The 12,055-nt window shown below is 54.8% G+C and overlaps 1 protein-coding gene across 1 annotated transcript; it reads left to right on the top strand.

Moving 5' to 3' along the window:
• Nucleotides 1-529: 529 nt before the first annotated feature.
• Ghrhr (growth hormone releasing hormone receptor) lies at nucleotides 530-11,688 on the top strand. The gene is made up of 13 exons (XM_042695045.1): nucleotides 530-586; nucleotides 2,926-3,028; nucleotides 3,158-3,265; nucleotides 3,745-3,842; nucleotides 4,987-5,084; nucleotides 5,996-6,131; nucleotides 7,662-7,815; nucleotides 8,039-8,099; nucleotides 8,581-8,650; nucleotides 9,128-9,219; nucleotides 9,833-9,962; nucleotides 10,662-10,703; nucleotides 11,532-11,688. Exons 1-13 carry the CDS (start codon nucleotides 530-532, stop codon nucleotides 11,655-11,657), a joined length of 1,275 nt encoding a protein of 424 aa, XP_042550979.1. The 3' UTR covers nucleotides 11,658-11,688.
• Nucleotides 11,689-12,055: the final 367 nt, after the last annotated feature.

The raw sequence follows: 12,055 nt of genomic DNA, 5'->3' as shown, positions 1-12,055 counted from the left end.
GAAACGGACAGCGGTCACTCACTGTGCAGGTCCTGCTAAGGGGACACATATCTGGCCAGCTTATGTCCTCTTTGAGGCCCTGTTTCCTTTGCAAAATTCATCTCTCTGCCATAGGCCCGGCTCTTCTGGGCCTCCCAAGCTTAGAACTCACCCTCCAGCAGCCAGAGCCTCCTTGTTCTTTCCTGAGGCCCTTTCATCCTGAGGGAGACAGGATAAGGGCTGTCCAGTGAGGGTCATATGAAGAACATGGTGGGGAACAATGATTAACTGAAGTAAGTGTCCTGGGAATGAATGTCAGGACCCAGAAGAGAAGGGAAGGGCTGGGTTGGGCCAGTCCCTCCCTGACAGGACACAGAGTCCTGTTCAGGGCTGGGCCCCAGGGCACAGCTGAGCTGCCACCCTGGAGAATATTCAGCAGTAGGTGATTCTGCCTATGCAAGCAGCCACCTGGAAGGGGAAGCAACCACGGGGGAGGAAAACCAGGCAAGATTTACTTAGCAGACTGCAGGAGCCTTTGTGGAGTCCCAACATGGACAGCGGGATGTGGGGTACCTGCGTCCTCTGCTTGCTGAGCCAGTTGGGAGTCGTGAGTAGCCAGCTGGACCCTCCTGCCCTGTTGCTGGGCTCCGGGTCTGGGAGCCACAGGGCCCTTGGGGACTGAACTAGAGACTCCATTCTCCTTCCCAGCTTGGGGTCCTTTCCTCCTCATCCTTCTCATCCTCCCTTCCTCCCTCCCTCCCTCTCACTCCTTCTCTCCTTCCATCTATCCTCCCTTTCTCCCTCCCTTCCTCTGTCATCCATCCATCCATCCATCCATCCATCCATCCATCCATCCATCCATCCATCCATCCATCCATCCATTCATCCATCCATCCATCCATCATCCCTGCCAGTCTTTCCTTCCCTTCCAATCCCTCTCTTCCAGTCCTCTCCTTCCCCGTCATCCATCCATCCATCCATCCATCCATCCATCCATCCATCCATCCATCCACCCATCATTCCTCCTAGTCTTTCTTCCCTTTATCCTCCCTTCCATCCCTCCCTAGATCATTTCTCCCTTCTTCCCTCCTTTCTTTCCTCCCTCCCTTTCTCCTTCCTCCATCCACCCACCACACATCCCAGGTGGCTGCCGGGCAGTGGCTGGGGTAGCCTTGCCTGAGCCTGGGGCTCCCTTCTCCCTCTTCCAGTGCTGACTGAGCATATATCCCTGGCTTGTTTGAGCCCCCTGGGGTGCACAGGGCCCCGACCCAGTCTAAGACAGGCCTTGAAATTGGGAGGTGAGGTCCTCCTTTTCCTTTAGGCCACCTTCTGGAGAAGGTCTGAGCCTCCCTACCCTGAGGCTACTCCATCTAATCAGCCCCCGCAGCGAGGTTGCTTCTGAGAAGAGGGTTCTGGGACTCACTGAGCTTGAGGAGTTAGTGGATGCCAGCTCTCTTATTCTGAGACTTAAGGAGTTCTTCCTCCCATGAGTCCCTTCACTTGAGAAGCTTCTGGCTACCAATTATTGCTCTATAGCTTGAACCATAGTGGTGCTGGCAAGGGCCGCAAGTTACCACTGCAAGTGCCCACGGGGGCAGGAGGGGGGCCACAAGTTCCTGGGTGGGGAGCCCCATGTGCTACCTCTGGCTTCTCCCCCAGCCTTTCAGGGGTTGCTCCAAGTGCCTTGATGTACCTGACCCTAGACACCAGAACTTTGGCCTGGAATCCTGGAGCCTCGAAACTAGCTGTGTGACCTGAGGAATTGCCCCTCCCGCCCCTAGATTCTTGTGTGTGAAAGATAAAACCACACTACTGACCAGGGCTGTATGGTAAATGGATCTGATTGTCAAGGGCTGACATCCAGGGGCAGAGCAGGTAACTTTATTACCCTCCCCAGCTTGAGAGGAGGACACCCCTTCCTCAACTCTGTGTGTATACTACAGTAAGAGCTCCATTTTAGGGAGGGAAATGCTAGAGTAGTGAGGGGTCACTGGGGTGCTAGAATCAATGATTGTCTCATAACATGGGCTCCAATTCCACAGACCTCAAGGCCTGATACAGAATCCTCACTCATCCATCATCCATCCTCCATCAATCCATCCATCCTCCATCCTCCATCAATCCATCCATCTTCCATCCCCCATCAATCCATCATCCATCCATCCATCCATCCATCCATCCATCCTTCCATCTACCCATCCACCCACACAGCCCATTCACATGCTCCCCCATGTACTAGTCCGCGTGCTCATGTACTCATCCATGTACTCTCTCACTATCTACCATTTTCTTGCCTGAGAACCTCTGAAAGCAGAACTTGCTATGGTCAAAATTCCAAAATTGTTTTCATTAGACAATAGCTGGGTTATTGGCAGCGTGGTGTCCTTCCATAAGCCAAAGGAGAGAATACTCTTCCTTGCCCTCCCCTTGGCCTGTGCCGCTTCCTCCAGCATCAAAGGCAGCAGCAAAGCTTCTATGGTGCAATCCCCATCCCTCTTCTTCTCCCCTCCATCACTTCACCTCATTCTCCGGCGCTGGCCTTGCTGTTGACCTCTTAGAAGGACCGTTGTGGTGGCACAGTGCCACTCAGATAACAAAGGGCCTGGGCCCAGCTCAAGATTCCCCACTTCACATCTGCAAAGCACTTTAACCATGGAAAGTTACACATTCACAAGCTTCCATGACTAGTACACAGACAACCTTGGGTGGGGAGTTACTCTGAAGAACCACTTCCAGGGAGCAGGAGCGCAGAGCAGGGTGCTGCACAAGAGGAGACCACTGCCAGGATCACTGCCCCACCAAGCCCACCACGATGGAACACAGCAGGCCTATGCCCAGGGTCAGGGCTTGGGAAAACATAGGACTTTGTCTGTTCTGTCTCTTGGGCTGAGAAGCGAGAGGGCTTAGAACCCAGTTGGCTTGGCTCATCCTGTCATCTTCCCATAGGCACTGGGCTATGGGCCTCCAGAATGTGACTTCATTGCCCAGCTGAGGGAAGACGAGCATGCTTGTGTGCAGAAGGCAGAGGAGACATCCAACACCTCCCTGAGTATGGAGCTAACGGGTAGAGGGGTGGGGACTTTCCTTACTGCCCTCTCCTCCAGCCTCATCCCTCGGAGTAGGGGCCAGACACTCTGTTGGTGGGCTCGCTTTTCCATCTCTCTTGTGCTCTTCTCAGTCTGCCCTGTGACATGGGATGGTCTGCTGTGCTGGCCTACAGCGAGCTCTGGCGAGTGGGTGACGCTCCCCTGCCCAGATTTCTTCTCTCAGTTCAGCTCGGAGCCAGGTGAGGGACTCTGGATGGGGAAAGGTTGTTTTCATCGGGGGTGGGGTGGGGTGGGGTATGTTTCTACTCTGGGGGAGGAGGGACCTGGATTTGAACACCAACCTCCCCTCTTCTTTTGTAGCCCTGTACAAGTCAGGCAACCCTGACCTCGCCCCCCCCCCCCCCCCATGAGAGTAAGACCTTAGTTTCCGGGGGAGGGTGAGAGGGCAGAGCATCGGCAGGGGCAAGGCTTGCTGGGAAGGTGGGGGAGGCAGGGCCTGTGCCACCAAGTTTCCAGCTATGAGGACTGGGAGTACTCTGCCCTGTACTAGGGATTGCTCTAACAGAAGCACATGGAGATAAGAGAAGGTGCTGCAGAAGGGAACCTGGAGCCTGGTTTCTGTAGGAAAGGATCCCTGGACCTACTGCTCTTGGACCCAGCGTCCCCATCCTGCCCAGGGGGAGGGGAGGCACGCTGTGACTGTGGGCTTGCACCCCAGGAGCAGTGAAGCGGGATTGTACAGTCCAAGGCTGGTCGGAGCCCTTCCCACCCTACCCTGTGGCCTGCCCGGTGCCCTTGGAGCTCCTGGTGGAGGAGGTAAGAGGTCCTGGGGTCTTGCAGTCTGGTTCTTGCAGTCTGGGTCGTCACAAACAACAGTTTGAGTTATGCACCTGTGGGCTTCACTTTTCCCACTGCCACTGTGACTCTGGACTTGTAGTTGCAGCAGTGTCCGGCAGAGGGCAGTGAGTGTCTGTGAAGGTGGGTTTGGTTGATGCGTACAAGACTGATCCACAGGGCTTAGAGGGAGAGGAGAGGTAGAAGGCAGACCAGGATGTGTGTGGACTCCAATATTATGGCTCCTTTTGTGCCCGGAGTCCTGCACGGAGAGCTCTGGGTGGTTCCAGAGGAAATGGTGATTGCTGTTTTGCTGGGCAAGCAAGTACCTACCTTCTCCAGTCCTCAGCCTGGAGGGACGAGTGTGTGTAAGTGTGTGTGTGTGTCTGTGTCTGTGTGGTGTGTGAACCTGTGTGTGTGGTATGTGTATGTGTTGGTGTGTGCATCTGTGTTGGTGTGTGTGGTGTGTGATGTGTGTATGAGTGTAGTTTGTACATCTCTGTGTGTGTGGTGTGTGTGTGTGGTGTGTATATCTCTGTGTGTGGTGTGTGTGTGTGGTGTGTATGTGTGCTTGCACAGATCTACCCCATCCCAGAGTTTTGTGGAGCAGGGCCCTATAAAGAACATCCATTTCCCTCTGCTCAGGCCTGAGTGCTGGAAGCATGGGAGTGGCCATGTTTTAGATGAAAAGGCCCTGGGGCTCCTGAGCCGCACAGAAGAGCTGGCTTTTGATGCCTGCATCTTTGGGGACCAGGCAGGAGTCTGATCCAAACCCTTGGTCCCTGAGCATCTTCCCTTTCCCTGCTGCTCAAAGCTGTCTCACTCCCTTTATGTGGTGAGGCTGTGTCCCCATGTGTGTCAGCGCAGAGGCCCTGTCATTCTCCAGGGATGGGCAGTTTCTGCTGTCCTCCCTGGCACCCAGAGCTGCAGCAGCCAGTGTTCAGCATTTCCACCCACCAGCCCCCACTTCCTGCTGGGCAGGAGAGAGGCTCCGTACAGGGAGGGAGTCTCCTGCGGCATTCCCAGAGCCACAGCTCACTCGGCAGGCGGAGCTGCAAAGGCTCCCAGCCTCCCTTTCCCTGAGGGCTGATGCTTGATTCTCTCTCTCCCCCGTGCGCTGCCCCAGAAGTCTTACTTCTCCACAGTGAAGGTCATCTATACTGCGGGCCACAGCGTTTCCATCGTCGCCCTCTGTCTGGCCATTGCCATCCTGCTTGCTCTCAGGTTTGTCATCTTCATCTCCTCAGAAACATTCTTTGGCTCCCCGCTGCCCAAGGACCAAGTCTGGTTCTTTGCCTGGGCACTTTAGAGGCTCTCAACTCTTCGAGGCATGGGCCCCCTCCTCTATACCAGAACTCATTCTTAGGGCCATAGTTTCGCTCACATAGAGCGTTCTTTTGGCTTCGATTGCCTCTTTTCCTCTGGGAGGATTTATATCTGTCAAAATCCCAGCTCCCTCTGCCTCTGAGATTCCCTTTGGCCTCCTGCCCAGAGTTCTCTTGACTGTTTCCTCCCCTGACCACGGTGTGTTTTAATGGCTCCTTAGACTTCTGAGTCTGAGCCCCCCTATGAGGCCAGTGCTCTGCCTCCTATAAGGGGAAGAGGGCTTCTCTGATATCCATCCAGGGCTCCCAGGCAGTGCCCTGCCATGTCAACCTTTGCTCTATCAGACCAGGAGCTCTCCAACTGAATGCAGAGCGGTAGTTACCTTGCTCCTAGAGGCATGCCCAGTCCAAAGCAGTACTTGGTCAGCTGACCCTTGGAGCTAAGGTTCACATGTAGCTTGATTCTGCTCAATGTCATTCACCTCCTCTCATACGATTTAGTTTGGTTTCCTCCATTTTGAGTTTATCCAAATCTCCTCAGACCAGCCCAGCATAGTCCAGGGCAGCCTGGCCCTGTCTTAGGTACCAGAAAGCCCTCTGTGGCCTCTGGTCTCCACCTGTCTATCCTTATCCCCCCACTCCTTCCACTGGTTCCATTTTGTCCACCCTCATTCCCTATCTCTTCCTGTCATTCCCTTCTGTCTACCCTCATCTTCCCATCCTGTCCTCTTGTTCCCACCCATTACCCTCATCCCTTCATCCCTTCTTCTGGTCCCTACCCATCCCCCTTCCACCCCCTTCCCCTTCCAGGAGGCTCCACTGTCCCCGGAACTACATCCACACCCAGCTGTTTGCCACCTTCATCCTCAAGGCGTGTGCTGTGTTCCTGAAGGATGCCGCCCTCTTCGGTGACAGTGACACCTCGGACCACTGTGGCTTCTCCACTGTAAAGAACTGGGCTGGAGGGTGGGCGTGTAGGGTTAGAGGAGGGGTCTGGAGGGTGGGTCTGCTCTGTTCCTGTGGGCTGACCCCCTTCCTCAGGGGCAGTGACAGTACACCTGTGAGCTTGTGCAACCACCCACACCTCCTCTAGCCCAGCCCAAGCCCTGGGCCTTCCCTGGACCTGCAGGTGAATCCAGAAACATCCCATCTCTTCCCATTTCATATGCCACTCCATATTCCACATGTACACCAGCTCCCAGTGCACCACATCTAGCCTTTTCCTGCCCTTCCCCCAGAACCTCTCTGCCTGTGGCCAGGCCATGCTAGCTCCCTCCTTCTAGAAGCACCCAGCAGACAGAATGCACCCAGATCTGAAGACCTCAGGGGAAGGAAGCTGAAAGCAGGGAGGAGGTGGCTCTGCTGCTGGGTTAGCGGCAGGGCTCGTGTGGGCTCAGTGGGGAACAGACTCAAATCTGGGCTACAAAACTGGATGTCACACAGAAAGGGTGCTGTTGGGGAGCAAAGGAGCTGAAAAAGCAGGCAGGAAGCAAAGAGTGAAGGTCCTCTGACAGTGTGCTGGTGATGAACAGATAAGTGAATGCATGGACCAGCACACCGCCTGAGTTAATTAATGAAGAAATGAATAATTGAATACACTGAGCACTTACTATGAGCCCTTGCAGAAATGATCTCCTGGATCTTCCAATGCCTTGAACACCTCACTGTCCCTGTGGGGGGCAGCTGGCCAGGTCACCCTCCTACATGCTCACATGGTTACACGGTCACGTGGCTACACAGACATACTGCTACATGGCCACACAGCTACAAGGTGGAGCTGGCTCAAACCGGGCATCTGGGCTCAGGGGTGGCTCCTCTGCTCACCCCCCACCAACTCCTCCACCTGCCCAACCCCGCTGGTGAGCAAGCTCAGACAGTGAATACACTTACTGGTGTTTCCTTTGAGTTCATTTCTGGTAGTGCTGGGATTTGAACTCAGGACCTCAAGGTTTGTTAGGCAGGCACTCTAACCCATCAGCCATGTCACAGCCCTATTTGCTTTACTTTTTGTAGAGAGGGTCTCTGGACTGATGTCAGATCCATTCTTTTACCTATTCCAACCACATAGATGGGCGACAGGTGACAAGTGTGTCCCCATCCCAGGCAGTGGCCAATTCTTGTGCAGTTTTGTTTAACACTGCAACAAGGCCGCAAGATGATACAAGAGTTCCTCCTTGCATGGGTGGAAAGCTGAGGCATGGGGAGGCTTGTGTGGCTAGCCATGCAGCTTTGAGCCCTGGGTCCCAGTCTGTCCCAACACCATATCATACTAGTCCATCTCCTCTGGACCTCCAGTCTGTGCCCTGACCACCAGATCATGATACCCCATCCTGGGGCTGCCCAAGGATTCAGTTAGTCTAGGCTTGCTGGTGTACGGTTAAGGACTTGCAGTCTCAGAGCAGTGGGGCACTGTGGATTGTGGATGGGGGCTGTGGTGGGAGTCTCCACTCTGAAGCCCTCTGGCCCTGGCCCTCAGGTCCTGTGTAAGGTTTCAGTGGCTGCCTCCCACTTTGCTACCATGACCAACTTCAGCTGGCTGTTGGCAGAAGCTGTCTATTTGAGTTTCCTCTTGGCCTCCACTTCCCCGGGCTCTAGATCAGCCTTCTGGTGGCTGGTCCTGGCAGGCTGGGGTGAGTATCCCTGATGGGGCTCCGTGGAGGATGGGGGGGGGGTGGGGAGTTCCAACGGGTCTAGACAGAGCCCCTTCACATGACTGGTGGGGATCCCGAGGTGAGGTCCCTGGGGCCCCAGCCAGGCCTGGCCTTTGCAGTCCGAAGGGCTGGCAGTGGTGGTGGGCGGTGGGGCCAATCTCAGGGACACAGCCCTAACTGGAGCCTCCTCTGCCCTGCGCAGGGTTCCCCATGCTCTGCACGGGCACCTGGGTGATCTGCAAGATGGCCTTTGAGGATGCCGCGTGAGTGTCAGTACCCTCTGCTCCCCACCAGGCCTGGAGTCTGGGGAGAGGAGCAGAGTGGAGGCCCTGGCCTGGTGGGGAGGGCAAGGCAAGAGGGGCCTGCAGGCTGCACATAGGGGGCAGAAGAGGGACCTGGACTGCCAGGGCCGTGGGGCACAGGGACCTGTCAGTGGGGCTCTGGAGTTGGGGAGGTGAACGGGGCAGCAAGGACAGATTTTAAGGCAGGCAATTCCTCTCAGACAAGGGGGCCAGTGTGGCTGAGACATAGGACCAGGACACAGGGTGTGGAGGTGAGGTGGAGGGTGTGGATAACAGAGCAGAGAAAGGCCCAGGCCCCTAGTATGTGGGGGGCAGAGAAGGGCCCAGGGCTCTAGTACAGAGGGAAGGTAGGGGGGTGTAGGGTGGCTGTGTGATGCTGTGTGGTGGCTGCGTAGTGTCTAGGAAGGGTTCTGTGTAGCACAACTGGGCTGTCTCCCCTCAGGTGCTGGGACTTGGATGACAGCTCCCCCTACTGGTGGATCATCAAAGGGCCCATCGTGCTCTCCGTGGGGGTTAGTTCTGGACGGTGTCCTCACTTTATTCCAGCCCTCTTCCCCCATCCCGCTCTTCAAGGGGTCTCATACAGTGGGTGTCAAAGTTCCAAGGGCCAGGAAACAGGCCCTGGCTCTGCTCTGCCCTAGTTCTCTCCCAGCTGCAGCTTCCCAAGTGGTCTCTTCATCCTCAGAGGTGCCAAGCACGAAGGGTTGGACCGGGGAAGAGAAGCTGGGGCAGGCACCCAGTGAGCACCCAGGGGGCTTCCACTAGGGACCTGAGACAGATGCCAAGGCCATTGCACCTTGCTTCCAGTGCTGGAGAGGAGGGGGAGCCCTGAACCCTCCCCTGCCCTCCGTACTCTCCTTCTGGAGCCTCTATCTATCTTCCTGTTTGCCTGCAAGAACCACCTGGCATCTCAAGGATTTGGGATCCACCCTAGGCCTGCCAGGACCTCCCCTCACCCTCGACACCACCTTTCTGTGCACCATTTCCAGGTGAACTTCGGGCTGTTTCTCAATATTATTCGCATCCTGCTGAGAAAGCTGGAGCCAGCCCAGGGGGCTCTCCACACCAAGTCTCAGTGCTGGTACTGAACATGTGTGCACATGTGTGTATGTGTGTGCATGTGTGTGCGTGCATGTGCATGTGTGTGCAAGGGGCTCCCCACACCATCCCAGTACTGATACTGTGTGTGTGCATGTGTATATGTATATGTGTGAATATAAGTATGTAGGCAGGTGCAATGTGCATATATGTACATGTATGCATGTGTGCATATGTTGGGGATTCCATGTGGTCACCTCTCCTATGGCAGGCATTCATACCCCAGTCCAACCTTCCCAGAATGAGAAAAGATCTTGTCTTGCAGTAGGAGAAAATCAGGTCTCCAGACCAGTTTCCCTTCTGCCTAGGCTGACTCTTAGGTACTGTGGCACCTCCTCTGGAGTGTAGGGAAGTAGGTGCTCTCTGGGGCCAAGAAGGGAGTTGGAGAAAACTTCCTAGAGGAAGTAACCTTTGAACTAGACTTTAAAAGAGGCCAAGACTTTTTGCTGGGGCAAGAGAACTGACACAGGGTGCAGCAGGATCCTGGAGGAGAGCCCCATGGGCTGGGAGGCGGGGGGAGGATGAAGGATTCAGGGAGGTGTGAGTGGACAGAGTGTCCAGGGTGTCCTCAGAGTCTAGCATTTGTCTGCCCACAGGAGACTCTCCAGGTCCACACTTCTCCTCATTCCACTGTTTGGGATTCACTACATCATCTTCAACTTCCTGCCGGATAGTGTTGGCCTAGGTGTCCGCCTCCCCCTCGAGCTTGGACTGGGCTCCTTCCAGGTGATGCCCCCTCTCTCTACCCCTCCTCCACTTCCCTACACCCAGGACTTAGGCAGTTGGTTAACTTCATGATGGGGTGAGGGCCACTATTGCCCATCCATCTGCTTAACAATTTATTTACCTGTTCATCTTCTATCCCTCCCTCTACTTCCTTGTTCATTCAACTATCCACATAGTCCTCTACCCACAAACCATCTAAAAATTTGTCTGTCTGTCTGTCTGTCTGTCTGCCTGTCTATCTATCCTATCTTTTCATCCATCTACCCATTCACCCATCTACCTACCCACCCTCATCTACTTGTCAGTTCATCCATCTATTTATCCACCTATCCGCTCATCTACTTACATACCCATCTAACCACCCACCTACCCATCCATCCACCTATATACCCACCACCCACTCACATATCCATTTATTCACCCACATATCTGTCTACTCATCCACCTACCCATCCATCCACCCATCCACGTGCTCATTACTGGGGGATGAATGGGATGATCAGAGTCATGGGGGGCTGGCTTGATGGGATGCACAACTATGTATGCCTGTACATAGTAATGGATGAATGATTAAGTTCTCCTTTTACACTTGGCCCGGTCACAGTCTGAGACTGTTGGAGAGAAGGCAATAGACAGACTAGGACATGTTGAGACCAGGCCCAAGTGTTCTAATGGGATCCTTTCTGTATGGCTCCACAGGGTTTCATTGTTGCTGTCCTGTACTGCTTCCTCAACCAAGAGGTGTGTGACCATCATCTCCAATCATTCATGCTTCTCTTCCCATATCAGTCCTTGCCCAAGTGCCTCCCTTCCCGTGTCTATGCCCTGCAGCTCCCATCCCAGGCAGTCTCTTCCCTTTAGACAATTTGTTAAATTGTGGTCAGCTTGTCTCAAACAGGTAAGACCCTCTTCTGGGTAGTAGCTGCAGGATAGGGCTGGCCTGAGACATTGTGACATTTACCCTTCCTCTCTCCCCTCAAAGAGATCTGTTCAGGAAGCAGTGCCAGAGAACAGGGGTGACATTGCCTAGACGTGGGGAGCTCCTTGCCTCCTAATAGTGTTGTCTCTGTGGCACAGCAGTGGGAAGTCAACCCTATGCTAGACAGAAGCGCTCTTCCCTTGGCCTGTCCTCACAGCCCAGCTCAGCTCTGTCAGACAGGGCTAGCACCTCAGGCAGAGGGCTGAGTCCTCTCTCTCCCATCGCAGTCTCTCCTCAGATGTCTGGTGGCCGTACTTGAGCTCACAGCACTGAACCTTGAAGCAGGGGTGGGTAGGGTTCTTTAGGGAGAGTAGAGTAGTTCCTTGGCTGGGAACTCTGGAAAGCACTCACAAATGTCTAACTGGGCTCAGACAGCTAAACAAAGAGCAAAAGGCAATGGCTAGATATCCTCAGAGGAAGGAGGAGGTGACCAGATGTCCTTAGCGGGAATAGGAGGTAGTCTCTTCTAAAGGCAGTGCTTGGTACTACTTGGCAGTGCGCTATCCTTGCCCACCTCTCCCATACTGCCTCTCCTCCCCTTTTCCCTGGGAAAGGGGATCTTCCTAACACCATCTCCCTTGTCCCTGGAGGTGAGAAATGAGATCTTGCGGAAGTGGCATGGTCATGACCCTGAACTTCTGCCGGCTCGGAGGACCTGTGCCAAGTGGGCGATGCCTTCTGGCTCGGGGATGAAAGTGTTGACATCTGTGTGCTAGACTGATGCATCATGCACCAGGACAGGCACACTAGACCCATCATACACCAGGACAAGCCACCCTGGACCCATCATGCACTGGGACAAGCCACCCTGGACCCATCATGCACCAGGACAAACCACCCTGGACCCATCATGCACCAGGACAGGCCACACTGGACCCATCATACACCAGGACAAGCCACCCTGGACCCATCATGCACTGGGACAAGCCACCCTGGACCCATCATACACTGGGACAAGCCACCCTGGACCCATCATGCACCAGGACAAGCCACACTGGACCCATCATGCACCAGGACAAGCCACCCTGGACCCATCATGCACCAGGACAAGCCACACTGGACCCATCATGCACCAGGACAGGCCATGCTAGACCCATCATACACCAGGACAAGC

Source organism: Dipodomys spectabilis, unplaced genomic scaffold (assembly GCF_019054845.1).
Source record: "Dipodomys spectabilis isolate Male_0828 unplaced genomic scaffold, ASM1905484v1 ptg000178l, whole genome shotgun sequence".
Taxonomy (NCBI): Eukaryota; Metazoa; Chordata; class Mammalia; order Rodentia; family Heteromyidae; genus Dipodomys; species Dipodomys spectabilis.
Note: the sequence above shows the minus strand (reverse complement) of the source record. Positions and strands in the feature narration are given on the sequence as shown.